Source organism: Sturnira hondurensis, unplaced genomic scaffold, assembly GCF_014824575.4.
Source record: "Sturnira hondurensis isolate 20B ecotype Veracruz unplaced genomic scaffold, ASM1482457v3 Scaffold0006413, whole genome shotgun sequence".
NCBI lineage: Eukaryota > Metazoa > Chordata > Mammalia > Chiroptera > Phyllostomidae > Sturnira > Sturnira hondurensis.
The window spans coordinates 20628699-20656224 of NW_028079044.1; the positions used below are offsets into that span (position 1 = coordinate 20628699).

At 44.6% G+C, this 27526-nt stretch overlaps 1 protein-coding gene across 1 annotated transcript in view; it reads right to left on the reverse strand.

The window, feature by feature from the left end:
- Nucleotides 1-27526, reverse strand: part of ANTXR1 (ANTXR cell adhesion molecule 1) — a 235364-nt gene that overhangs the window by 25542 nt on the left and 182296 nt on the right. Inside the window, exon 17 of the mRNA XM_037048197.1 lies at nucleotides 25030-25110. Within this exon, the coding sequence (XP_036904092.1) occupies nucleotides 25030-25110 (81 nt within the window). The remainder of the gene's footprint in view (nucleotides 1-25029; nucleotides 25111-27526) is intronic.

A 27526-nucleotide genomic window follows, 5' to 3' on the forward strand; every position in this document is an offset into this window, starting at 1 on the left:
TTGTGTGATACATGAAGATAATAAATTTGTGAAGCATGTAGCATAGTGCATGTCTCGGATAAAGCATGCAATTATTAGAGATACAAATATGGTGATTCAATAAAAGCATAAGATCTAATTTAGCCAGTTGGTTAAGGGAAGTCAATACCCTAGTTTTCATTAATGGAGTGTGTGTGTGCATGCATGTACATGTGTGTACACACTAGTAGATACTGGGATGTTATTTAGGTTCAAGGTCCTTAGAGCAAGAGATTAATGATACTGGGATGTTATTTAGGTTCAAGGTCCTTAGAGCCAAGAGATTAATGTTTCTCCTTTTGAAGAATTTCTGGTAGCTAGGTTGGGGACATACAGGTGTACAGAGAAGTGTCCTAACCACAGCAGAGGCCTGCAGCCCACTGTGCTTGTGCATGCTCTGACCAAGCCCCAAATCCGGTAATAGGGCCACCAGGATCCTGAGAAGGAATCTGGGGACTTCTTCCAAATAAGAGGCTGGCTTTGGGAAAGGTAGCCCATGCATGTTGGCTGAGGAAGTTCTGGTCTTGGGTCTTATTGCTTTAATTCTTTCAAGCATTATTAAGCCCATGAAATAAAAGAAAAATCTGTACATTATAGCCATTAGCAGAACTAAGAAGGGGTCTCCTGATGTCAGAATAAAATAGCTATTAAGGCTCTTGGCTTGTTTTTTTTTTTTAATTTTTATTTATTTATTTTTAGAGAGAGGGAAAGGGAGGTAGAAAGAGAGGGAGAGACGCATCGACGTGAGAGAGACCCATCGATCAGTTGCGTCTGGTACACCAGCCGACTGGGGACCTGGCCCATGACCCGGGCATGTGCTCCTGGCTTGTTTTAATTGGCCCTGGGCCTTTCAGACCAATATCTCTCCAGCCTTTGGACCCATTTATATTCCTTCAGCCTTAGGGCACCCCTCCCACTAGAGTGGTGAGTCTAGGTGGGGCTAGGATATTTAATAGGCCTTTGGTTTTTTGTTAGCCTTTTATTAATGCTGAAAGTAACAGTGGCCAGATGCTCTCTACTGGGTTTCACCTTCTGGAGCTGGGTGCCTGGGTGTTGTGGTTTTGTTTCCGCTATGATTTCTGATTCCTGATGAATGTTGGTCAAAGTCAAGGCCGGAAGTGCTGCCCCTGCTAGAAGAGCCTCAGGCTCCCCCACACAGAGTAGGTGCTTTGTGAAAAGGCACCCTAGCAGGCACCATTCCCCTCTTGGAGGATCGAAACTGACCCTCATCACTCTACTGTCATCCAGTGGGGAGGGCTAAACTATCCCAAATCTTCTAAGCAGTTTGAATCCATCATTATGGCACATTGAATTGATGACTTTTAGACTGACAAACACCGAATCTTCCTATTGACTTAACCTTGGTATGAAAATATAAAAGGACAACCGATACCCTTATTTTTTCCAGAGCTGAAAATAAATGTTAAAAATTCCAGTTGTCATTTATTAATATTGCTTTTAGCTCAAGTACTTTTAAAGTAAATTAGCTTTACAAATTGACCCGGGGCTTCTGCAGTACACTGTAGCTGAATCCTGTCAGCTTTACTTTAGTCAACAAAGTCGTGGGATGCCTTTTCCGCAATCTTCCCACCAGGCCTGGGAGCAGAGGCGCGAATAACCTTTGCCTCCCGGGTTGACCGGGTTCTTCTGAGGGGCCTCCCACCCGGTTCCTCTTTGTCTCCTTCAGAGTGCTTAAAGAGATGGAGTCCCTCGTATGGAATTCTCCGGGGGTTTAGAAGTCACCCAGAAGAACTAGCCCATGAGATCGCCTTTGTGCGCCTCTGCACAGTGGCTCCGGGAACTGGCCTGGAGTCAGTCCTCTGGGACTCCGTCTGACCTGAGGCCAGCAAATTCAGAAAACAAGTGACTAAAAGGGGGCAGGCATTTTCTCATGATTTCTTCTCCGTATGAATCCAAGCTTTATAGGGAAGAGGGTCTTTTCTGTATATCTCCTAATGCCTAGACAAATAAGTAAATTGTGAGCCTGTAAGTATGTCCCTCATGCAGGCTCTCCTGCTGGGCCAGTTCCGTTCCTTGCCCTGTCCCTACTCCTGAAACAGTAATGATGACATGTGCCAGCCACTGTGCTGAGCACGTCATGGACAACATTGCGCTGAATCCTCACAACCTTCCCACGACCTCACTGTGCAGGTCAGAGAGGGTAATTAACCAAGACCACGCAGTACATGGTAGAGCCGAGTTTCAGACCGAGCTGTGCTTCAGTGTGGAGTCTCTGTTCTTACGCTCACAGCAAAGCGATCCTGAGCCCTGAATTGGTGTTGGCAATGCAGAGACAATTACACTAAATCGATCTCTCCACACTTCACATTATGCCCTCATAACATGCCAGTGGCCCATCCTCTTTGACAAAACCTAGAGAGGTTAGGAACGAAGGAGCCACTTCTACGACCTGAACGCTGGCCAGCACAGGGCGGGAGGCCCTGAGGCCCTCAGCACTTTTGGTGGGAACTGCTGACTGGTGCGGTGGACGTCAGTCCTTGGCAGGAAGCTCGAACAGATTATTAAACAGATGGCTTACAAGTTCCAAAGGCAGGAAACAGTGGTCACCCTTGTGAGCAAAGGTTTGCAGGGAATGAACTGTGCCAAACCTCATTTTTAAAAAAAATCTTACTAGATTTGTAGATGGGGGCTGACTGATGGAGTATATCTGCATTTCAGCAAATCATTTCACACAGTGTCTCATGCTCACTTAGAGAAAAGATGGAAGAGTGAGTCGGATGTTCAGCTGCAATTTAGACGGTTCAAAGAAGGCTGAACAGCATGCAGAGTGTTGATTAATGTAGCAATGACAATGGTTATTTGTTCTGAGTGCCAAACACAGGGTCAAGGGTATAGCAAGCACTTAGTAAATATTTGTTGGTCATATTAAACTCATGGGAAGTCTTTAGTGGCCCCATGAAAGCGCACTTTCTTTGATTTAGCAAACATTTACAGAATAGATGAGGAGTTTGGGAAGCGGAGGGAACAAGGTCTGATCTTTGATGGAGGGAGGGAGTGGAGGGTCTAGTGTTGTCCCCTGTCTTTTGACCTCTGGAGCCCAGCCCTTGGGCGTGCTGATGGTTGAGGCTGGCCACGAGTCCCTCCTTGTGTTTGGACACACTGTGGTTCCTGAGCACTTGAGGGTTCTGGGGGGAGGCTCAGAGACCACTGTGGGGAAGCTGTGTGTGTGTGTGGCCTCCTGGGCCGTTGCCCATCCAGAACCAGGTTGGTTTCACTTATCTGTTTTTCACATTGGGCTTCTGGGAAGATTTCACTTAAATAAGGAGTTGTCTTTTTAGCCCCCAATTGTTTGAAAACTGCAGACTCTGATGATATCTAAGATTCCTTCTTGCTCTAAAACTTAAGTGGTTCTTAAAAACTGTGTGGAGGCGGGAGTGCTAAGGCGAGCTTTGCACAACTCGGTATTACTTCCCTCTTCCCTTTACCACTTGGAGCGCTCAGTCCCCCGGGAAAATCTCTGACAGTGTCCACACTTGTAGGCCCACGATCTCCTCTCTCCTGAGTGCTCCCTCCTAACACCTCTCAGGTCCCCAACAACTATTCTTCCTGTGAGTTCCGTGTGTCAAACTGCCTTCTGAAGTGTAAATGAACGGCAGCTTCCATTTACTAGTACAGATGATTGCATTGTTAAAGAAGACTCGAACTGAGAGAGGAGATCTCCGATTGGTAGAGTTTTCAGCAGTGTGGCCAAGTGGAGAATTTTAGGAATGGAGGGAGAGACGTTGTGGGCCTGTGGAGCCTTTGTGATCTTGCCTAGAGAAACTGGCCTTTTGTGCAGGTTCATTAGTTCATTCAGAACCACGTTTTAAAGCACCTACAATAGGCCAGGACTCCACTAGACACTGGGGGTAAAATATTGAGTAAAAGTAATTTCAGTTCCAACTCTCATAAAGCTTAGAGTTTGGGGAGGGATGGCTACTTTACTTAAAAATGAATTCACTAATTCAACAACTTTTGGTTGAGTGCCTATCGTATGCCAGGATATAGCAGTGAATAAGCCAGATGAAGTTCATGCCTCCTGGGCTTATATTTAAATGAGCCCTAATTAAAAATCTGAGATGTATGCAATGAATGTTAAAATGGGAGTTTTAGCTCTGACGGAGTGGTTTGTCTGGCTGGAGCATCATTCCGTACACTAAATGGTGTGGGTTCGATCCCTGGTCAGGGCACTCAAACCTGAAAGCCCACAGCGGGATTGGGACAGCTGTGACAGGTGGGCTTGGACACGTGTCTCCTGTGGAGCAGATGGAGCCCTGAAGAAGGAGGTCCAGTGGGCTCCTGGCCAAGGCCATCTGTTGGGGCACAGGGACTCCAGCAGCAAGAAGCTAGAGGTGAATGCTAGGCCCAGAGGTTATGGAAACAGCCACAAACTTTGGGAATAAGGAGACATGGCCCATGTCAAGGAAATGGCAGGAGAGAGGATCCAGAAGGAAGCTCCAAAGAATAGCCCAAGGGGAAAAAGAGTCAGTGTTAAACCCAGGCCGGGCCCACAGAGCATAAAGCCAGAGAAATGGTCCCAGCTCAAGGAGAATCTACTGCTTCTCCTACCTCTGTTCACTGGTCCCTGCCAAGGAGGCATAACACATAGGCTACCGTGTAGGTGGGGCGGGGAGAAGAGCTAAATGGAGGAAGAGAGGAGAGAAAGCGATACCCCTTCTTTTCACTGGGGCCAGCTCTGAGAGGAGGGAATATTTAACTGGATCGGGTTTGAGGTTTTAAATCATCTTACATGGGACTTCCTAACTACTGAATTTTAAGTGTGATTTTGATGGGGAACCTGTGTATAACCCGAGTGGGATGGACAGTTTATGGGGCCTGACCAGTTTGTACCTGGTGGCAAGAGAAAAATCTCTCTCAATGAATAGAGTTTACAAGGAAAATTCAAGGGGGAAATTCAAACCAAAGGTTTATTTTGATTATGTCACAAGTCATCTTGTGCCACATACTAGGCACCAGAGCTCAGAAGGAGAGGAGCTGGCCTCCCTGAGCAGGGAACCCCAGCATCATTTTCTCTTCTCCTCGCAGACCTCGGGACACTGCCCTGGACTGGGCCATTGCAGATACCAGGTTCCTCACCCACAGGCAGCTCTTTTTCTCCTATAGGGCTGGCTGTGACTTCGTGTGGAGACGGCGGCCACTCTGGTCTCAGTCCTGTTCAGGCTGAGCCCCCCACCTGACCATGGGTCTTCTGGGGGCTGGCGGAGGAACCAGAGGAGTGGGCCCACCTCTCCCCCACACCCGACGTGGGCCCATCTCGATCAGTGCTCAGTGTGCCCACCCACGGCCCATGACTGCTGGCACCTGGGGTGTCGTCATCTGTCCGACACTTGTAAAAGTCAGAGATGGTGTTGATGGGAACCCAGGCCTCTTGGAACTCAGGCTCTTTCCATGAACCACATTTGAGAGACTGGTTTAGGTGTTGCCCTGCACTCTGAAATGGAATTTATGCACAAGCATGAAAGAAATGTGTCTGGGCATTTAATGGAGTATTAGGAATGGGGTCTGTGAACCTGCTGAGCTGTGCTCCATAGGATCAGCTTTACCAGGGGTCACCCCGGCAGGGCCACTGGCCTTTGCAGAAGGTAACCGAGTCAGTGGAAGTGGACTGATATTTGACAAAGGGCGAGCTCTTTTGGAAGCTATGTGTTTAATTAACCCAGTTGACAACACATGTCACTTTGTCATTTTTTAAATGTACACGGAAAAAGAAAACCGGCCTGGTCCCTCCAGGGAAACAGGTCTGTTATACAGGGGGACGTTTTTGTGCAAGTGGACAGCGTGGATGTGGGGATGTTTCTTGTGTCTGCGTCTCAGGTAGTGGGCCATTAGCATGGTACCGGGATCAGAGACTGCATAGCCATGAGGAGCTGAGCTTCTAACAGTCTAGCTGGTGAACAAACGGAGCTAGTACGAATTTGAGGTTTCAGCCCCCGCTCAAGCTGCCCTGTGGGTTTCAGGCCCCCCTGGTGTAAAAGGAAGGCCCTCTAACTGTAGTGGCTTAGGGTTATTTCATTGGTACTTTGTTATTTGTTTTGTACTACAAAAACAGCAAAGAAATGGATACATAGGCTGTTTTCTTATTAGTGTAATTGTTATAGTACTTATTATTGTTACTAAACAAGCTCAGGTTAAGGGGTCACAGTGGGTGCCCAGTCTCAGCCACGGCACCTCTGGTGAGACCTGATGACCCACCAATAGGCACTGGCCTTCAGCAAAGTGGGCTGGGCCCCGGTTCACCTCAGTGGGTCATCTAAGGAGAACCTCATGCATTGTTTTCCACAAGGAAGTCAAAGGGCTTTCCCTGGGCTTTGCTGCTCCCTCACATTCAACCAAAGTACCACGTCTCAGGTCCTGGGGAATTCTCTTTCCCTTTGTCACCTCTACACTCTCTCTCTTCTCCTTTTCCTCCTCTTCCCACCCTCCTCCTCGGCCTCCTTCCTTGTGCTCTCTTCCTTTATCTCCTTCCTGTCTCTCCTATTCTTTAATACCTACCACATGTGAGGCATTCAGGACAGAAAGGGGTAGAAACCAGTTATGGAATTGTAAGCGAGTGGGACAAGAAGCATGCGATGATGGTTCAGAGGCAGAGCATCTACAAAGCTTCCAAAGAAGATAGGACTCAGGTTCAGTTACAGCAAGAGGAGAGGAAAGACCAGGATAATTTGGGTCAGGGCATGGTGGGAGCGGAGGCCTAAAGATGGGAATATGAAAGGTACATTGACTGAAACCGTGTCTCAAAGGGCAGGCTGCTTTGTGCGGGACTCATGGAGAGCCAGGCAGGGTCTGACGGCAGTGCAGCGGGAGAAACCTGCTTAGCCCAGCATTTCCCAAAGTACCTTTCAGAGCACATTAATACCAAGTAATGCTCTATAAAAGCAGATGAGTCATTTGCAAGTTTGGGAAATGCTGTAGAATATATCCCCCTTTTGCAAAGGTCCATCAGCTTATTAAAGCATCTTTGAAACCCCAGAGAGAGAGAAAAATACCTGTTTAACATTGTCAAGCATGGTATTTTCTAAATGTATGATGCTTATGAACAGCGGTGGAATAAGTATTCTACAAAACACACCTTGTGTGGGCAGGCGGTGGGAGCGAGGGGAGGATTCAGAAGGGACACAGTTCACTGCTCTGAAGAGAGTGAAAACTCCCTCTTGCCTGAGAGGTGGGTGTGGAGCTGTGTGCAGACGGGCCCAACACCTGCTCCGTGGTTGATCCCCCTCTGTTTTCCTGGGAAGAGACTGGTGTGTTGGTGGGTGAAGCAGGGCACTTTCTCATTCCTGAGCAGTGAGAGCATTTATTGCCCTTGAGTATTGACAGAGGCTCAATGCACAGGCCAGGAAAGTGTTTTCACTGGCTGGAGAAGGAGCTGTGTATCCAAATACATACACATGTAAACGTTTGCAGACTGGCAACCCCTTTTGGATCTTCTATCCTCCCTCCTTTTCTTTGTTTAGCCAAAGCCTTTGTTCATCCTCTAAGGAAAAGCTTAAGTCAGGCCTCCTCTCTGTAGCCTTTTTGAATTAACCCTGGCCTCCAGCTTGCCCCTTCCCCCTATGATCTTCCTCTTCATCTTACTGTCAGCAGCGCACAAGCCCTTGATAACACACCGTCTGCTCTTCAGTACAGTCTTCCTTCCCCGTCCTCTTTGTCCCCTACTCAGGAACGCCTGGCCCTGGTTGTGCCCCAGGGTGCATGGTACATTACATGCACGTATGGGACATTACATTCTTCTGCTTTTCTTGGCAAATGAACGTGCAACTGACTCATCTTCCTGCCAGCCCCAAAATGAGATAGAAAGAGTAGTCATTTCACTTTTATTTCCACTGCAGCGATTCTGTAGTGTACAGAGGCTGGAGGCTTGTTATCAATGTCATCAATGTATTTCTAAAGGTCAGCATGAACAATGGAGAGGCTAACAGCCAGGCACAGCAATGAATTAACAAAGCAAAACAATGGGGTGACAATGGACATCTGCCAGGTTTTAGTCTGCCTTCTGGGTATTATTGAGAAGTCAGTGGAGGTGAATGTGGGTTGGACTTCCCAGGGCAGAGAGTGCTGGGAAGGGCACTGCTGGAGGTGCGGAGGTGGGGAGGTGGACGGGGCTGGAGAGACGATCAGGTCAAAGAGGGCAAAGGCCTCCATCGGCAAGTCTCAAGAGCTCTATCTCCATAATCCTTCCAGAAGCCATCCACCCCTCACCATTTCTGCTCTGTGCTCCTTAGCCTCCGCTACTCTCTCGCACCCAAGACTGTTGCAACAGCCACCTCACAGATCTCCTGGCTTCCACTCTGGCCTCCCTACAGCTGATTCTTCCCACATCAAGGGCAGTCCTTGTAGAACATGAATTAGCAGAATTCACATCTCTCCTCTAAACCCCCACTCCATGAAACCTTCATGTTACACCGAGAGTGAAATCCACTCCCTGGGTGAAAGCCCTGCCTGCTGTGGCCCCTGCCTGTCTCTCTGGCCTCACCACCATCCCATCTCCCGCTTTGCTTGCCTGGCCTCTGACTCCCTCCGCTGTGACAAGCTCTCTCTACCCTGGTGGATTTGCACTCCCAGTTGTGTGTCCTCCGATATTGATGTGGCCAGTTCTTTCTTGTCATTCAGATCTCACCTTCAACATCAACCTCTCCAAAGAGAGGGCTTCTGACCACATAGGCTAGTCATCCATTCTCTGTCCACCCCACCAGCCTATTATAATTCTGGGGATAGCACTTAATACTAGGGGGCTGGGAAGCCGATAGTGCAAATTCAGGAAAGAACCAGGGCCTCCTGGTCCACCAGGGCTGAGCACCACACATACATGTCTTGAAAGGATACATGTGAGTTTTTCCACTAACCCGTGGTGAAGCCTAAGCTCTTGAGTCCTCTGAAAAGAGAACTTTCCTGTTTGAAAAATGGGAATGAGAACACTTACATCAAAGGGTTATTGGAGGAAAAACAGTAAAAAATAATTGCAAATTATAAGATTATTGGCAAATACTAGTTATTATTATGGCTCAAGTCAAGCAAGTCACCCTTTTTTTTTGTAAAATGGGGATAATATATATTTTCTATAATTATTTTTCCTAAATTTTTTCAAGGATAGATAATCCAATAAATATACAAAAACTTAGAATATGAGTTTAAATCCATCAAGCCCTTCCTTTCCTGTGATGACAGTGGAGGGGAGAAGTAGTAGAAAGACTTGTTTACTTAGCTAAAAAAATAAATAAATAAAATAAATTAAAAAATAAATAAATGCTTATTAGCTAAAAATAAAAATAAAGCCCTAACATACATGGTTTTTTAAAACTTCATTCCTTTAATCATTTATGAGGGGGGACCCCTCAAAGCCCTGATTTTATTGATAAAAATGTGCATTTATTCTTACACGTTTAAACTTCAGCCACCTTCAAAGTATTCTCCATCTGATGCAGCACACCTATTGAGACTTTTTCCACTGCTTGAAACAGTTTTTGAACTCATGAGTTTTGATGCTTTGTAGTGCTTCTGCTGTTTTTGTTTCACTTCTTCCACATTGGCAACTATTTCCCTTTAGGACTTTTTCATTTGGAAAAACCAAGAAAAGTCGTTTGGGGAGACCTTAGGTGAATAGGGAGGGTGGGGCATAGGGGTTATGATGTTTTTGGTCAAAAACTGCTGAACGCTTAGCACCGTGTAGGCAGGTGCGCTTGTAAATCACCCATTTTGAAATGGGCAAATACGTTGAGTCTTCAAAACAAAATTCACAGAAGCCAAACACAGCCTCTCACAACACCACCAGCTAGTAAACTGATATGGATGGGTTCCTAGAACACTCACCTAGCAGAGAAAGCACTACAAGGGGCCCACCCTCCAGAAGATAATTCCATTTTTTTTGGTCTCCCCTTGTATTCTCTTCAATTTACTAATCCATAAATTCTAAAGTCGGGCAGCCTTCACTCTGCAATGTACTCTTATTCTTTAAGTCTCCTTAAAACCAGAATTTCATTTACCTTGTACTGTACTCTGAAATATTCTGCAAATACTTCCAATATGGTGCTTAAGGATTTCACTATCTCAAAAGGCAGGCTTGTATATTTTAAATTGCTCATGGACTCAATCAAAGTTCTTAACTTACTATTTTCCTTTGCTTGCCATTTTGCTTCTCCCCAGACATTGGTACCATAGTGACTCTGAGCATGGTTTTGTATGTTGTGATTTCTAGAAATCTGGCAGCAAACGTTACGTCTCAGTCTGAAGGCAGCTCCCAGTCAATAGCACAGCTTGAAATGCCAGCTAACACTTGGACACCGGCCCAAGGCTAGTGCGCACAGTAGGGACTTAACAACTGACTTCAACTGCCTGTTCTTTCACCGCAGCTCTTATGTTATAGTATCAGAAACTCTGATAAAAACGTTCTATTTTTTAAATCACAATATTCTCTCCCTTAAAAGAAACGATTCAGCCCTGGCTGGTGTGATGCAGTGGACTGAGCACAGACTATGAACTAAAGGGTCACCAGTTAGATTCCCAGTCTGAGCACATGCCTGGGTTGCAGGCCAGGGCCCCAGTGGGGGGCCAGGCGAGAGGCAACCACACACTAATGTTTCTCTCCTTCTCTTTCTCCCTCCCTTCCCCTCTTTCTAAAAAAAGAAAAGAAACAATTTAGCCTGACGATCTTCCTAATGTAGGGAGAAGAGGAAGAGAATGGAGGCTGGAATCATTAGACACTTGGAAAAGATCAATGGCCATAACAAAGTAGACAATAGACCATTAATAGATTTGTGTTACTAGATCACAACCCAAAAGATATTGAGCAATATGATTAAATTTAATAGAATTTTGAAATCTGCTTGAGTCAACTAAACAAGTTACATTTACAGGCTGGCTCTTGCCTCTGCTTCCTCCTCTCTTGAATTGTTTACAACTTAGCTGAGTCAAGAAGAGTCATTTGACCTTCCTAGAGGCTTAGAAAACAATAAATTAACTATTAAATGTTGGGCTATTCTGATTGACTTGGGATTTCTGAAAGTGACTAGGTCCATGAATAAAGGTGGCACAGATCCTTGGTGAACAAATTGTACTCAATTTCTGCAATCTTTTATGAAAGGAACTTGACCCCACCTTACATAAATTCTGGGAGCTTAATGGATTTGGGGAAATAGACACTGAAAAACTAGGCCAGGTCTTCTATCTCTGACTTAGTGCCTTGAAGATGGTTATCTTGGAGAAAAGAAAGACGCTTAGCAGTCACCAGTAAACTGTGTGCTGCTGATGACAAGAAGTGTATGGGTTCAGAAAAAGGAGCCATCAGTACCCCTGGGTGGGAATCAGTAAATGCACCATGGAGAGGTAAGGGTCCCACCCTGCAATATTTTTTCTGATTGATTAGCACAATTTTTTGGATGCTCAAAAATTATGTTTTTTTTTCTCTTCTGGAGGCACATTGTGTACATAGGTGAAGAAAACAATAGCATCAGCAGGATTAGAAAGGCAGTAAGTTAGCAAGGAAGGGTGATGTTGATTCAAGAAGAGAACTTGCCCCTTGACCTGAATTTATACTATAACTGGCACCCATTCCCTAGCTTTTAATAATCACTTCTAGCATGCAAGAATTCCAGCTAAGAACACAAAGTTTACAATAGAAATTGGCCCAGAAAGGCAAAGTCGTAGCCAATCAGCAGAAAACTAGACAGGGCAGACAGAGACCCATAATTTCTGAAAATCCATAAAATACAAATGGTTGGAGGACTCAGGGCATGAATGAAATGATGCTGTCCCCCTTCTCACAAGTGTCTTCCAGGCTAGTCCTCTAGACCAGCGTGGTCCACCAGAAAAATGACCACTTGGGTGATTTTCAGTTTTCTAGTAGCCACATTTGTAGATGTGGAAAGAAACCAGTGAAATGAATTTTAATATACCTAATTTAACCCAATATATCCCAAATATTGTCACTTCAACATGTAGCTAATGTAAAAATTACTAAAGAAATATTTTACTTTTTTTTCATACTACATTTTTGAAAAATCCATGTGTATGTTGCGCTTACAGCAGGAGCCATTTCTAACCAGCCACTCTGCAAGTGCACGAGACTCCCATGTAGCTAGTGGCTGCCTTGTGGGAAAGTGTAGACTTGACTTTCGAGGTGTTCGAGACCTAGACATATCATCTTTTGTTGGTTGTGGGGTAAAAAAGGGGAGGCCACAAGTGACTTTTCAACATGTGACTCCCTCTGTAATCCTGCTACGCTGCCTAGTGTTTGTTATCCTACACAGCGGGGAAAGCTCTGGTCGACTCTTCTATTGGCCTCTGAAGAACCTAAATGAAAATTCTTTCAGGACTTTAATTTAAATTCCTGTCATGAAAATACTTGTATCTTCTGACCTCATGGACTTTCAAAGACATGCAAAACTATATGAAACTGTATATTTCTCTTCTATCTATCTATCTATCTATTTTCTGGAAGCAATAGGAAGATTACTCATTTAAAATCAAATCCTGATGTTTTGATTGGGCAAGGTGAGGAGAAAGTAAGAACAGAGTGTGGAACCCTCTTCTCTTATCTTGCTATTTTGGGGGAAGATTAATGAGAAGCTGCATTTCTTCAGGGAGGAACAGTTCATTCCACCGTTTATGAAGCTACAAAATTTCAATGATCAAATTGTTGCCATTAAAAAAACATCAGACTTGAAAATGGAATGGAACTGAATAGCTCATCAATGGCGAGTGGGAACATTATTACAGAGTAAATTTACCCCCAAATTATTGTTCTCCTTTGACACGTAAATTTATTACCTAGTCTGGGACATGTTGAGCACGGATCGGGTGAGTTTTATAAAGGGTAGGCGTCAGAGCCTGGCTGTGGATGACACTCAGGGGCAGAACACTCTTTCCGGCGTTAGAGTTTCAGTGACGTGAAGGCGCAGCAAGGCCGCTGGGTAAAACTGGAGTGTTCACATGGGCAGGGGAAATCTTCTGGAAGTGTCCATCCATATGGCTTACGAGTGGTCTAGTGTGGGATGTAGGGATGTGGGTTGCTGGCTTGATGTTAGTTATTCGTTGGGTCCAGTTTTTGCTGGGATACTCTGTGTTTTGACCCATTAGCAAGCATATTTGCAACATCAGGCCACCAGCAGGGGGGCTAATGAAGAACAAGCTAGTGCAGCTGACGGGGTGCAGGGGGGCCATGGGCTATGCGGAGTTCTTATGCACATATTCCTGGTTTGGAGAGGTGCTCACTGTGCACAAAAGCACACGTTGCCACGGCCATATCTGAAGGACCACACGGCATCTTGTAGGCCTACAGATGTGGTGGGGCCTTGAGACAATGGCCGCATGAACTCTGGTAAGCTTGCTCCCACCACCAAAGGGAAAAACACTCACTATATTTACTCTCCTTTCTACTCTCTCTACCTCTGTGCCTAAGAAACCCAGTTTTACTTGGTCAGAACAACTTCCCTTGCTAGAAGGACAAAGAAGGGGAACCCTGTCTGTCTTATAGAGCCATAAGGATGATGCCACAGTGGACTTTCCAGTGGGCCCATTTTTATTAGTTATACCACTAAGGGGAATAGATGTCTGTAATGACATACAGTTTTCCAGGCTGTGACATTTAAGAATTTCCCATTACAAATCACCTTTAGTGAGCAGTAGAGACTATGGAAAAGCTTACAAAATTTATTCCCTTTTGGAACTTGCATTCAAGTCAGAGCCACAGAGTCCTTGAAAAGTAGCTATGTCATGGTGGAGGCCAGTGCCTGGGTGCCAGCTGCCAGGGCCACACCATTCAATGGGGCAACCCAGTCCAGATGTTGGAGAAAACAGAGGAATGCAAGGAGGTGCTGAGGCTAGGAGTGAATGCGCCCAAAGCTAACTCTGCCATCTCTGTGGATTCGGAGCACTTTGTTCTTGATGGCATTAGCCAAAAAGAAAAGATGGAAAAACACTAAAATATTAAACAGACATCATAAGGATGAATTTGTAAAGTGAAACTAGTAAAGTCTTAGAGGGTTGTTTTTCTGTTAAGCCTTCTACTTTCAAACAAATTTTAAATTGTTGGAGTTAATAAATGGCAAAGATAAAAAGTATAAAGAGAAAGTGTAATAAAAGGTTAGTGCTTTAATAGCCCTGAATCAGCCTTATTTTACCTAGAGAGGCCCCTAGAAGACTTTGAGAACTCTCTCTATTTATTAAAAGGCAGAAGGTTCATTGAGACATTTTTGTCTGCTACTAACATGCAGTTATCTATGAAGGGGATATTATATTGTAAAAGTTCACAAATAGCTGTGCCCACCAAGGGGGTTGCAGCAAAAGTAATAATCCCTGGAACAAAGAAACAAATTAAGCCATGTCTTCAGTTCTGTAAGAGAAAGTAAAAAAGTATGAACTCTGGTCCCTTTCCTCAAGCCACTTACAGCTTATTCAGGGAGGGAAAGTCAGCACTGACTTTAAGTTAAAATGGTGCTAAACTTGGTGGCAGTAGCTGTAAGCACAGGAAAAGGAAGGGCCGGACAGTGAGCAGGGATTAGGGGAGGGCCTCAGCTGCGAACAGGAAGGATGAAGGAGGCGAGTAGACTGAAGGTTGGAGAGGGCAGAGCTGGAAGGTGGGGTGTGGATGCTTTTTCCTCACCCCCTAGAATTGTGAATTCTAGAAGGCTATCTCCTAGGTTAGATTTCACTACCAGTGACTCAACAGAACTCTTGCAGGCCAAAACACAACTTCCTGCCAGCCTGGGGAGAGATGACTCTCAGCTGAGAGCTATCACAGAGTCACAGACTGTCCCTAGAGATCACCTTTCCCAATGCCCTCAGCTGCAGGAACAGGCCCACTGCAGACATGGGCCAGACATAGACATCATGGTTGAATAAGCAGCATACTTCCTAAAATGTTATGCACTTGGGTGAAATTTTGACCCTCGGACCAAGTCCTACCTCCCTCGATCTTGATTCTGTTTGGAAGGAAAAAGTGAGGTCAGAAAATTTGAACAGGGTGTCTTTATTACCCAGCCCTGTCTCATTCAGCCTCTGTATAGCTCCCCTGTTTGCTGTCTGCAGCTTGATACCAGGACTTGACCTTCTGTTGATGCAGCTGTTTGGGAGATGAGGCAATTTTAAGGTGAAAATCCTAAAAGAAGCTATAAAATGATGATGATGATGATGATGATGAGGATGAGGATGATGATGGGTGTGTGCAAATGTATGCATGTGGGAAGAGGTAGTTTAGAAGATTGGAAGAGAGAAAGAGAGGGAGAGCCCCCGACCACACCAGTTGTCTCCACATTTATTTATTCAGAAACCTCCCACTGAGGGGGAAAGAAGTTGGTGCAGGAAAAAAATCTCAAGGTGGGATATTTTGTATCATCAACTTTAGATTTGGCTTCTCTGAAGCAAGTTAACTTGGCAGGTTTTGCATACAGTTTGGTTTTTGCTGTGGACAGAGGGTGCCTTGAACTTTTTATTTTTCAAATTCAGTAAAGAAAGCCAAGAATGCTAAGTACTCATCTCCCTCTCCAATGAGACAGTGGAGGAAAGATTTCCAAGGGTGAGAACTGCATAAATCCTACCGGGAATTCAAACATCCAAGGAAAGTGCTATGCCAGAATAAATCACACCCTCTAGGAACAGTTCCTATAATTTGCTTTTCCCCACCTTTTTAAAAAATGACCTACTCTTACAAAAGTTTATAAAGGGTCAGGAGTCAGTGGCCAGCAAATTGGACTTTCTCTTCAGAGTTGTTGGGGACTTACAATGTGGTGTCAGATACCAATAGACATTTTCAAGTTTGTTGTTTCTTTAATGTAAAAAGCCAAGTCAAAACTTATTGTCTATTGTGCAAGAAAAGATTGATTTTCACATGATGATTTCAATTTGTAGATAATTGATTCTTTTAGTCACACTCACTTAAACATGAAACTAATTCTGAAAAGTTTTTCATACATATTGAGATATAACTAAACTGTGAAATCAGTTGCAATGTTCTGGGGGAAGAAGGGAAGAAAACACATCTCATCTGTTTGAATTATTTATAGGATTGTCATTTTATTTGATCTTGATAACACCTAAGAAAGCAGGGATTATGAAATCACTTTTATGCATGAGGAAGTTAAAGCTCAGTGAGGCTGGTTAATGTAACTAAAGTCACAGGCAGGGATTTGACTTTAACTGGGACTTAGCTTGGGTCCTCGGATGCTAAGACAATTGTTCCCTTTCTCCACGTCATGCCACATGGAGACAGTGCCACTTTCATCTACATCTCACCAAGCCCTGCATTGCCATTTAAGTTCCAGCCTGATCCCTGCTTGGACCTTTGCAATATCTGACTAACTAGTTGCCAACACATTAGATGCATTGTTTCTGACCTTTGGTAGGACGCTTTAATCTAGTTGTTCTGCAAGACATTTGTGGCCACATTTTATACACGAATTAAAAACAACTAAAAACTCTTATTAATATCTAGTCAAACCAGAGCTTTGTAAGACTTTCAAGAGACTTTGTGTTGCATTAAATTTTTTAACATGTTATATAATTTGGCACTATAACATTTGTCCTAGATGAAGATTAGCTCACAATGGTTGTAGAATTCTCAACAAGTCCCATCTTTTCAGTCCAAGCTTCAAGGAGGTGAACTCTCATCCACGTTCACCTTCCAGCCTTATGGGAGATGACTCCCTTATGGTACTGACTCCCTCCACTCTGGCCTGAGAAGCCTCTTCGTTGCTCTGCAGGTTGGCCACAGGCACTCAGGGGCTGCATCCTGATTCAGGAGACCTGCTCCCTTGGCCCTTCTATGTTCTGCCTACTCAACCAAATCCCAACTTTCCTCCAAAGTTCAATTCAAGTTCCACCGGTACCTGAGGAGGTCTCCTGTCAACTTGAGCTGTCTTTCCTCTGTTGCTCTCCTCTCCTTCAGCTCTCTCTTGCTCTGCTCAGGGAGCTACCTTGACCGTCATCCATTCTGTCTCCTCAACCAGCAATCCAATTCTTTGATGTCAGGACCATGTCTCATGCTTGTCTGTCTTTTCCACAGAGCCCTTCCCAGCACCTCAGCGACCACTGCCTGGTAATGAATGTACTTAGTTAAAGGAGTGAACATGTCCTGTGCTTAACATTTGCTCTGTTTACTTTCAACATTCAGTGTGGTCAGAGCAGAGGAGTTTACTGGGGATGCAATGAAGGAAAACAGAAATCCAGAGTTTCAAACACAGGTTTCTCTGTGAAAAGGAAATGATGATAACAACTAGGACCCAGAGGAATTTCCTATGGAATGTCAACCAATTTTGTGCATTCTGGATACACAAATGATCAATTTCCACCAGGCTGTGTGGGTGTGCTGGTACTGAGGTCAGGTGGATGTGTTGTTTCACCAACACAGTTCAAATGCGAATGTTCATTTCTTGACAGAGACACACCCATCTGCCTTAAAATCTCTGATATTCAGGCAGGAATGTCATGGGTAGGGAAGGTCATTATTTCCACGCTGTCACTGAGAAGTAAACCTACAGAAATATATTCAAGGGACCTGATAGGGGGTTCTCTTGGAGGTAGAATTTTCAAGTGAATTGCTTGTACCATTGCATCCTGAGTTACCCACATTTCTTGCATGAAACTGAGACACCTACCTAAAACTAAAGAAAATGCTGACAGAGGAGCCATGGATTCTGGAGGTGTGGCTGCTTTCCTCCTCATCCTCTCTCCTTAGCAGCTGCCCCACACCTGCCCCACTCCACTGTCCTCACCACAGCAGCTTTGAAATGGGTTCTTCGGCTTCCCGCCTCCCCTCTTTCACCAGTAGCCGACAGCCCGCCGCGTCACGGAGAGAGAGTTGCACTCCCTGCTCTCTGGGGCCTCTGAGCCCCTTTCCTCAGGGCTCCTGCTCTCCATCAATGAGCACTTCTCCCTCTCCTCTTCTTCTTCGCCTCTGTCATGAGCACTTAATCATGCTCAAGTCCCCATTTTCATAAACCAAAGAGCCCTTTTTTGATGTCATCACCTCCTGTTTTCTACGAAGTTTCTCTCCTGCCCCTATCACTCCCCTGAACCTCAGTCACCAAGGTTACCAAGACCTTCTACAACGAGTCTGATTAGAGGACTGGTGTCAGTTTGCATCTAAATCTTCCATCACTGTTGAGCCCACCCTCCTCCGTGACGTAACAGCCTCTCTTGGCTTCCAGGACTCCAGACTCTCCTGTCACATCTTCTCTAGCTCTGGCTGTTCCTCCTAAGTTTCCTTTATGTTCCCCCTTTTCTTTCCCCACCCTGACTTAAAGGGTTTGTGTTTCTATAACCATGTGCAGTTAGTATGACGCTAGACCCTCTCTCCGTTTCCAAGGCATACATTGAACTCTAGAATCCAAAATGAAGTCCTCTTCTAAATGGTGTCCCTGGTGCCCAATCCAGTGATGGGCTCTTAGTGAGAGCACAATAGATGTTTGGTGAAAGACTGAGGAAAGGCAGCCAGGGGGAGGGGAGGTAGAAGGGGGTAATGCAGGGAATGTGAAGGAGGGAGAGAAGAGAGAGAAACGCAGGGAGGCGCTTTTCCTGAGTACATTTATGTGACAGGAGGCTCACTGCTTTCGAAGGACCAAGTGGAGATGCCCTCTCCCCCTGGAGGTAACTTGCCCCAGATCATTCTCACTTCTGCAACAGTAGGAGGACGTGGTGCCCACGTGACTGGAAGCTCCCTTATTGGTAACAGCTGCACAACAGCAGCCCTGGGGCTAGAGCTGTGGGAGAGGATTTCACAACCTCTGTGCTTCAGATGAGTTTCAAACATTGTTTATGTACATTTATGTGTGTGTTTCCTGGGCCTCTTCTGATTTTAGGAGGCTCAGCCTTGCAAAACAGGCTCCGTGTGCCGCAGCATTTTGTTTGTGCTGATAGCAATGGAATGTACCAGCCTCTTGATGCCAGATCTCGGAGAAAGAAAGCAGCTGAAAACAAAGAAGACAGCCAACCCCAGTGGCTTTCTCCTAGAGCTGGTGATGGGAGGTGGGGTTTGAATTGGGGTAAAAATGACTGGAGAGGGTTTGGACTGGTCTGTATGTTGACTGAATTATATCCAAAAAGACATATGAGGCAGAATTCTGTGTTCTTTTTCCCAACCTCTTTACCCAAGCAGTAGTAATAATACAGAAGCCAAAAGCTATGTTAACCACCCTCTTGATAGGAAAGGGGCTTGAAAGTACATGAAGATTGTAATTGTCCATTTCCCATATGCCTATGAGACAGGCCTAGGGTTTCTACAGATTATGGGGAGTTGCCTTCGAATTGTTTCCGAAGGAAAGAGAAGATGCTACTTTGGATAAAAAATAAGAAATTAGACTAGATCGCTGATTCTCAACCTGGCTGCCCATTTAATCACCTGGGAGGTTTCAAAACCCTACTGCCAGATGTCATCCCAGACAAATTAGATTGAGCCTTTGGGGCAGGGCTTGGCACCCATGTTTTAAAGCTCCCCAGGTTGAAAACCACTGGATTCCATGAAATTCCATGGGGCATGAAGTTCCCTTATATCTCCGTGTATGAAATCAGTAATCCAGGAGCAGAGCTCTCTGCAGTTGGGAAGGATTTCTTTGCAACTGATTAGGGTTTAATATTTACATTAAAGCTAGGCTAGTTAACCCCCTGATTATGTCAGCAGGTGTTCTATGGAGAAATATGGGAAACCGGTGGATCGGTGGTCAAACAGGTATAGAAATGTTGACTTAGAATCCAAAGCTCTCAGGTCTAGAGGGACCTTGAAACCATCCAGTTTTATTTACCTCTCTGGTTCCCAAAGTGGGGTCCCTGGAGCAGCAGCATCACATCACCGGGGTGCATGTTCGAGATGTTCATTCCCAGGTCCCACCCCAAAGCCACTGAATCAGAAACTCTGATAGTGAGGTGCAGCAATCTGTGTTTTAACAAACCTTCTAGGCTATTCTGTGCTCAAGTTTGAGAACCACTGAACTGCTCTAGGAATTCTCTACGATGCCCTGGGCATGTGGTTTGACTGGTTCTATCCCCTGCTGAGTAACAAGGGGCTCAGTCGTGTCTGCGGCAGTCCATTCTGTTGTTGAAACTCTTGTCCTTCAGTTCTTTAAGATGAAATCTGCTTCACTGTAACTTCTACCGGTGGCTCTAGTGATGACCCAGAGTAAATCCAAGTCACACTCCATACTTGAAAGACATTTAGATAATTTAATATAACAGATGGCTAATAGCTCCCAAAGGCACTGCCCCCAGATCTACAATAAACTACCTAGGAAGATACAGAAAAGGTGACAACTCACATTACCACCCAAAACTAAGTCAGAGGAAGTAGAAAGTGGAAGAAAATTTTTGTGAAAATTTATGTTCTCTTGGAGTAGGGAAGACAGTGCTCGGTTTGACACCCAAGGCAGACATTACAAAGATTTATAGATTTTACTATGAAATGATAGATAACGTCAACATATTTCTTAAAAAGCTAAAAGGTAAATGACAGCCAGGGAAAAACTCTGACTCTATACATAACGTTAGACTTTAAGTGTCAAAAGGTAAGTACCCTGTACTTAGTGCACAGCGCAACGTCTGACACATAACAGGCTCTCGAAACACTAGTGCACAAAGATGGTTGAGCGAATGGACATGTGAAAGCAATTCTAGAATTGAAAAAAGGGCCAAGGGCATGTATATAAAATTGATAAAAGAGAAAATAAATCTTTAAAAAATTGTTCCACCTCAATAAAATGAGGTGGTTAGCACCTATCAAATAGCTAACTTTAATAATATCGGTGAACATCTGTGTAGGTGGGCTTTTGTAGATGTGGACATAGGGCTACCCCACACACTGGTTCAGGGGGCAGTTTGGCGACATGTATCAAAGCTTCACAGTTTTGAATGCAGTTATGTTTTGGACATTTATTCTAAGGAAACGTATGTGATCATGCATACTAATTTGATAATGAGGATATGGACTTAAGCTTCATTTGTAACAATAAACATTTAGAAATAAATGTCCAAAAGGAGAACACAGGCAGAAATATTTCGTCATAGATAGACAATAGAATATGACATAGTCATTAAAATGATATTATACCAAGATATGTGGTGACATGGAAAGATTATTCCTTGAAAATGGTTAAGTGATTTTTTACAAAGTTTACAAGATGGAACATAGAATGTGACCAAGTTAAAATGCACCGAGGGTGCTTTTAAGACTTTCTCAGATGAAAATTCTGAATCCCTTCCACATTTGTCCTTGAAAGGTGAGCCAATCTTCTAAACTAAAAGAGTGTCCCAGGGGTGCAGGAAGTTTCGAGGACCATCCTGGAAAATGCTCATGGGATACAGGCCCTAATCTCCACACTTTGCTTGGCGTCCGAACGCTCACTGCTGGGGCAGTGCCCCCATACAGCGCAGGTCTGGACAGCAACTCTGCACTTGCAGGGAACAATGAACAACATTGCTGAGGTGTTGGTTTATTAGGTAGAGAAAAGGCATTCCCAGCAGAGAAACTAGAATATGAAAAGGCACAGAGACTCGAAGGCTTCTGGCCCGCTCAGGGAATGGTGAGCAGTTCCAGGAGGTCAGGGTTGGTGTGGAGTGATGAGAGAACCTGAGGTGAGCTGCAGATGTAATGGAAGGGGAGCCTTTCTAAATCAAGCTGCGAATCCTGTGCTTTTTCCTTGTCTTTGCAAATCTGAAGCCTTGGAATGGCATATGGAGATCTGTGTTTTAGAAAGTGCACAGCAGAGCCTACACACTGTAGTGTATATGTGGGAGGATGGTTTAAGCAAAGGATACCATAGTCTCAGTGAACTCTTTGAATTTTAGGATCAGATGTGTTGCCAGTTTGCTACTTAAGTGGTTTCTTCTGGCACCTTCTGGTTTATGTTGGCCCAGGACTTCCTGGTGGGCTCTAAGGAAAAGCAGGACTGTGAGCCCACCCCAGGCAGAAAGACAGAGATGAGTGGTGGCAGAGAGAAAGCACTCAGGCCTCCTGCTGTCGTCCCATTTGTGTTCTCCCTGACCCGGGCCTTGGGCAGCTCTTAGAGGCAGCAGGCCTCCCAGGGGAGTGTGTGGCTGTGGGCTCAGGCCTCCCCCAGCCCCCTGCTCTGCACTGGGGCCTGCAGGTGCTCAGCCCTCTCAGCAGCCTCCAAAGAGCCGTTGGTGAGACCGAGTCTGAGTCTGTAGAGTTGGAGTGGGTCAGCGGGGTGGGGGAGGATGAGGCAGATAGGACCCGAGAAGGAAGAATTGCCAGGTTTCTGTGTCATGTATGTGCATTTGAAAGAATTCAGAATTAGCTGAAAATGTAATTAGGTGACTTTTGTTTTTGTTTTTGTTTTTTCCCCCCAAAATCCAGAACCTATGACTCATGTTCATGAGGACATGCCTGGATGTAGTCATTTTGAGTTTATGGAAAATGTGGTCAGCCCCATAAATCAGTGCTGAGGAATTCTTAAGAGTCATCACCGTGTAAGTAGGTTTGTTGAAAGTCTCTTACGGCAATGCAAAACAAAACAGAAGAAGCATATAGACAAAGACACAATAGTATGCTCCCTTCCCTGGAATTCTCTTCTGAATTGCCAGGAGGCAGCTTTGAGGTCTTGTTCCTAACTGACCTGTGATCTTTCTTGTGTAACTCTGTGTGTGCAATAAGATTTTTGTGGCTGTTGTCATGACTACGTGGACACAGTTCTCTGCCTCTATTTCTCCCATGTGTTGTAGAATTTAATAAAGGAAGCCTTTTTGAAGTAGGAGACAACCATAATTTGTGACAGACCTGAGTAAACTGTGTCCTAAGTCTAAGACCTCCTGGACTTCAAACTTACTATTATTTGTGATTGGAGAATAAAAATTCAAGGTGGTATTGTATTTCTCAAAAGCATACAGAACATCTTCAGAAGTAGTAAATGAGAGATTCAATTTAGATGTTATTTATTAGAGGAAATTCGGTGTTTTCATTTCATTGTTGCTAGATTTATTCAATCTGCTTTTTGCCCTCAGTTGGTTCTTATATCTTACATATGATAATATTTCTTTCTACCCCTCCTTTTTCCAAATGCCTTCTACTTCTCAGGCTGACCTAGTTTGTGAATTTGTTTCAGCCAAACTGGTCAGTGGAGAATGAAATGTTAACAGATTTGGTGGAAATGTTTTCCAGTTGCTCTGAAATGGGCTTGCATACTGGACTAGAATGTTCTGTCACAAAAAATAGTACTTCTGACCCTGATTGAGGTAGCTTATTGTTTTTTTTTTCTTAATCTGTTAGATGAATCTCATACATGCTGGAGAAAAATTTAATTTTCCACAGAAACCAGATACATAACTTAATAAGGCCAAATACCACCCTGGGTATAAAGTTTATGGCATAGGCTCATTTCTCTTAACTATAGAGTTTGTACTTTAACATTTGCTATAGCAGCCCTGGCTGGTGTGGCTCAGTGGATTGAGTGCCGGCCTGTGAACCAAAGGGTCTCTGGTTCGATTCCCAGTCAGGTCACATGCCTGGGTTGTGGGCCAGGTCCCCAGTGGGGGTCACGTGAAAGGGCAAACACACATTGATGTTTCTCTTCCTCTTTCTCCCTCCCTTCCCCTCTCGCTAAAAATAAATAAATAAAATCTTAAAAATAAAATAAAATTTGCCATAGCAATGTCTTCTTGTTGACTTTCATAGACAAAATCCAAATCCAAATGTTGTAAGGGCCACTGTGGCCCAGCATTTTTATGACCTGGTTTGTTACATGTCATAATGGCTTGCCATCCCTGCTACAACCTGGACCAGGAACAGCTAATTGGGCAGTAGCTTGCACAAACAACGGCACTTTAGATCAAATCTCCTCAGCCACAAACCTTCCATTGTCACTAGGTGTGAAGGAGAGGGGCCTGCCTAACAGGCTCTGCTTTCCTGTTTCATTAGCTGTGTTGTGTTGAAGAGTGGGTATGGCTAAGATATGGGCATATTCGATGCACGCTGGTTGCAGTGTGATTTGGATTTTTGCATCATTCCTCTGCAGACAGTAAAAAAGCACAAAACAAATACCTGCCATGGACTGAGCATGACTATGTGTTCAGTGTTGGCCAAATGCTTTGTAACATTACCTTCTTCAACCAGTCACACTATGAAGTAGTTATTATCATCTGCTTTATAAAGGTCAAGTTCAGAGAGGTTAACTGATTTCCCTAGAGTTAACTTCCAGCAAGAAAGGAAGTGAGATTCAAGTCCCACTCTGCCTGATTTTAAGGGAGTTCTAAATTAGACACCTTCATTCTACTTTTGGGTGAATGTGCCTGATTGCTTGAGAAGGAGATGGAAGGCGAGGGTTGCTGAGAGTTGAGGGAGAGGTTGGTTCCAAGCTTTGCTCTGCTAAATGTATGGAGGAGAGACTTGTTCTTACGAGAAGACACAGCAGTGCTGTGACTTCAGAACCAAGGCTGTTTCCAGCGTTGATATTGTCTAAATAGAACAAGTGATTCAGCTCCTCGGTTTCCTCATTTACAACATGAAGACAGGGGCAGATGGCTTCTCAGGTCTCTGCTGGCTCCTCCCTCTCTAAATCCTTCCTTTTGGAGATGCTCTGAGCTTGGCCCGGACAGTTTTGAGTGAAATCTTACCAGGGTAGAAGGTCCTCCTGTGATTTTGGACCATTTGGGCCCAACACCTGCTGGAAGATGGTGGGAGTTTTCTGTGGCCCCTATTTCCTCGCCCCGTCGTGTGGCTCTGGCATCCTGTTTGTCGCCACTGCGCAGAGTGGTGGGGAGCAGCAGGCCTCTCTCCTGGGGCAGCCCAAAGTCAGAACCAGCCTGTCTTTATTTACTCACCATACCTGTTCATTAAGTTCAGGTCCTAGGAAGCTAGACCCAACCTATTTCTGTCAGAATTCTTTTCAGAAAAGCAAGTCAAAAGTCAATGTTCTGCAAAACACAGGATTTTGAAAACTACTATCTTATTTGTCACTGTATGACATAACAGCTGGATTTGTTTACTTAGAGTTATTCTAGCTCTACAGAGACAGGGAGACAGAGAAAGACTGTGTGTGTGACACCATTATTGAATCCTACCGTATCTCCCGGCTGTGGACGCATCACAGACACGCGATCGTATCCTTTCCTTAGCAGGACCCACAAGGCATCAAGTTTTCCCTGAAAAAAAAAAAGCACCAAGATTACACTTGGCCAGCATAGAATTTCCATACTTCTTCGATCTGTATGAATCGATCTTCTTCTTCTTCTGTATGAATTTCCATACTTCTTCGATCGTGTGAACAATGCAGCGCTGCCATGTGGTTGTGACTGGGTCAGTGACTGTCCCTAAGTTCAGAAATGCAGAAGAGACACCGAACTGAGGACCCTGATGCTTCAGTGCAGCCCCAAGTTCACAAACACAGAGATGTTCATTGAGGCCACTGGCTTTTGTTCTTGTCACATTTCTGGGCATATCCTAGCACAAGTGTATCTTTTCAATTTTCAATGTGTATCTTCAACTTTCATTAAAGTTGCGCCCCCTCCCCCGCCCTGCCGCCAACTTCATGCCCAGAGTTTGCAAATGAAAGTGATGGAGACAGATCCAGTGAAATTACTGAACAGAAATGTCTAGCGGGCAAGACGAATGAAAGGCCCCTGGGGTGCGGATACCTGGCTTCCCCTAGGCTCACTCTGTAGCTACAACTTGCTCAGGAACCCAAGAATTGAGGGACGTATACCAAAAACCACAGGTTATCCAATTCACAACTTCTCTGGAGTTGCAGGTAACCAACTGCAGGTGTCTGAGAAGAGTGCCTTCCCAGTATACGATGAAGGCTGTTTCACGCCTCTGGCCATTCTAGTGCCCTAGACCTGCTGAATGAAGGCTGGTTCCTGCCATTGCCAATACTAAATGAAAAAAAAAAGACATTTATTGGGCTTTGTTCTTAGTATTACCCCTGGTTGGTGACTCCATCAACAGGCAGAAGTCCCCTTTACTTGGCCTTATTTTTTGTCATTGCTCTTGTGGTAGCAGAAACATCCCCCCCTTCAAAGATGATATCCCATTTTCTGGGACCTGTGAGTATGTTACCTTCTATAGCAAAAAGAATTTTGTAGATAGGATTGATTTAAGGATCTTGAGATGAAGAGATTATTCTGGGTTACCTGAGTAGACTCGGTTTAACCACATGGGTCCTTAGCAGAGGGAGGCGGGAATGTCAGAGGCAGAGAAGGGGATGTGCCCACCTGAGCAAAGTCAGTGATTCAAGTGACAAGGACTCAACTGACCGTTGCAGGCTTTGGAGATGGGAGGGGCTATAGCCAGTGAGTGTGGCTGCCTCTAGAATATGGGAAAAGCAAGGGAGCAATTTTTCTTCTAAAACCTCAAAAAAAAAATGCATCCCTGGCCTCACCTTGATTTTAGCTCAATGAGACACATGTTAGGTTTCTGACCTCTAGAACTGTAAGATAATACATTTGTGTTAATAAGTCAGTAGGTTTATGGTAATTGTTGCAGCAGCAATAGGAAATGAGCACAGCCCTATTCATTCCCTGACATAGTCTATGTTTATTTGCTTATTGTCTGTCTTTGCCAACTGGAATGCCAGCCCTGGGAAGGCAGGGGTGTCACTGGTTCTGCCCAGCCCTTAAGTCAACATCTAGTGCTCAGTAAAGATCTGCTGGACGGATGAATGGATTCAGTGCTACTAAGTGCTGGGTTAGGTGCTTTTACAGGTGTCTTCTCATTTCATTCTCCCAGCAGTCCCAAAGGTTTATGGGGAGGAAATGGAGGGTCAGAGAAATGGACTAACTTGTCCAAAGGTACACAGCTGGTTCACTGGAGAGGTGTGCTTGGACCCCATGGCTGTCTAATTTTAAAGCTTATATACTTTCCAGACAGAAGAATTCCAGATTCTTCCTAATGCATTTCTTCTGTCTGGAGCACTTGAATTTAGATTTTTTAAAACAGAGTTTCTAAACTGTAGATTGCAATTCTTTAAGCACTTGTGAAACAACTTTGTGTGTTAGGAACAGAATTTTAAAGAAATAAAATAAGATAAAAAGAAAAGATTAGAGTTAATTGCACACGGCAAGGATAAGTGTTGATCCTGTGAAAGATATACTTCCGTTAAATGTGTGCGGGTACATGTACAATGAGTGTGCATGTGTGCACACATGGACATACACAGGCATATATTGGGCCAAGACGTATATCCCACTGGGGTCTCAGGCAGGTGTGCTGGTCTGGAAGAGTCTTTGCAGGGTAGTGCTGGCAAGGCCGGGGCTGTCTAGAGAGTTCAAGTTCCTCAACACAAAGCTTTCATGGTGGTAATGTTAATTTATGAATATCATCTCAAGCCCTGGCTGGTGTGGCTCAGTAGATTGCACACTGGCCTTCAAACCAAGGGTCCCCAGTTTGATTCCCAGTCTAGGACACATGCCTGGGCTGCAGGCCAGGTTCCCAATAGAGGGTGTATGTGAGGCAACCACACATTGATGTTTCTCTCCTTCTCTTTCTCCCTCCCTTCCCCTCTCTCTAAAAATAAATAAATAAAGTCTTAAAAATAAAAAGAATATCATCTCAAAGACTTTG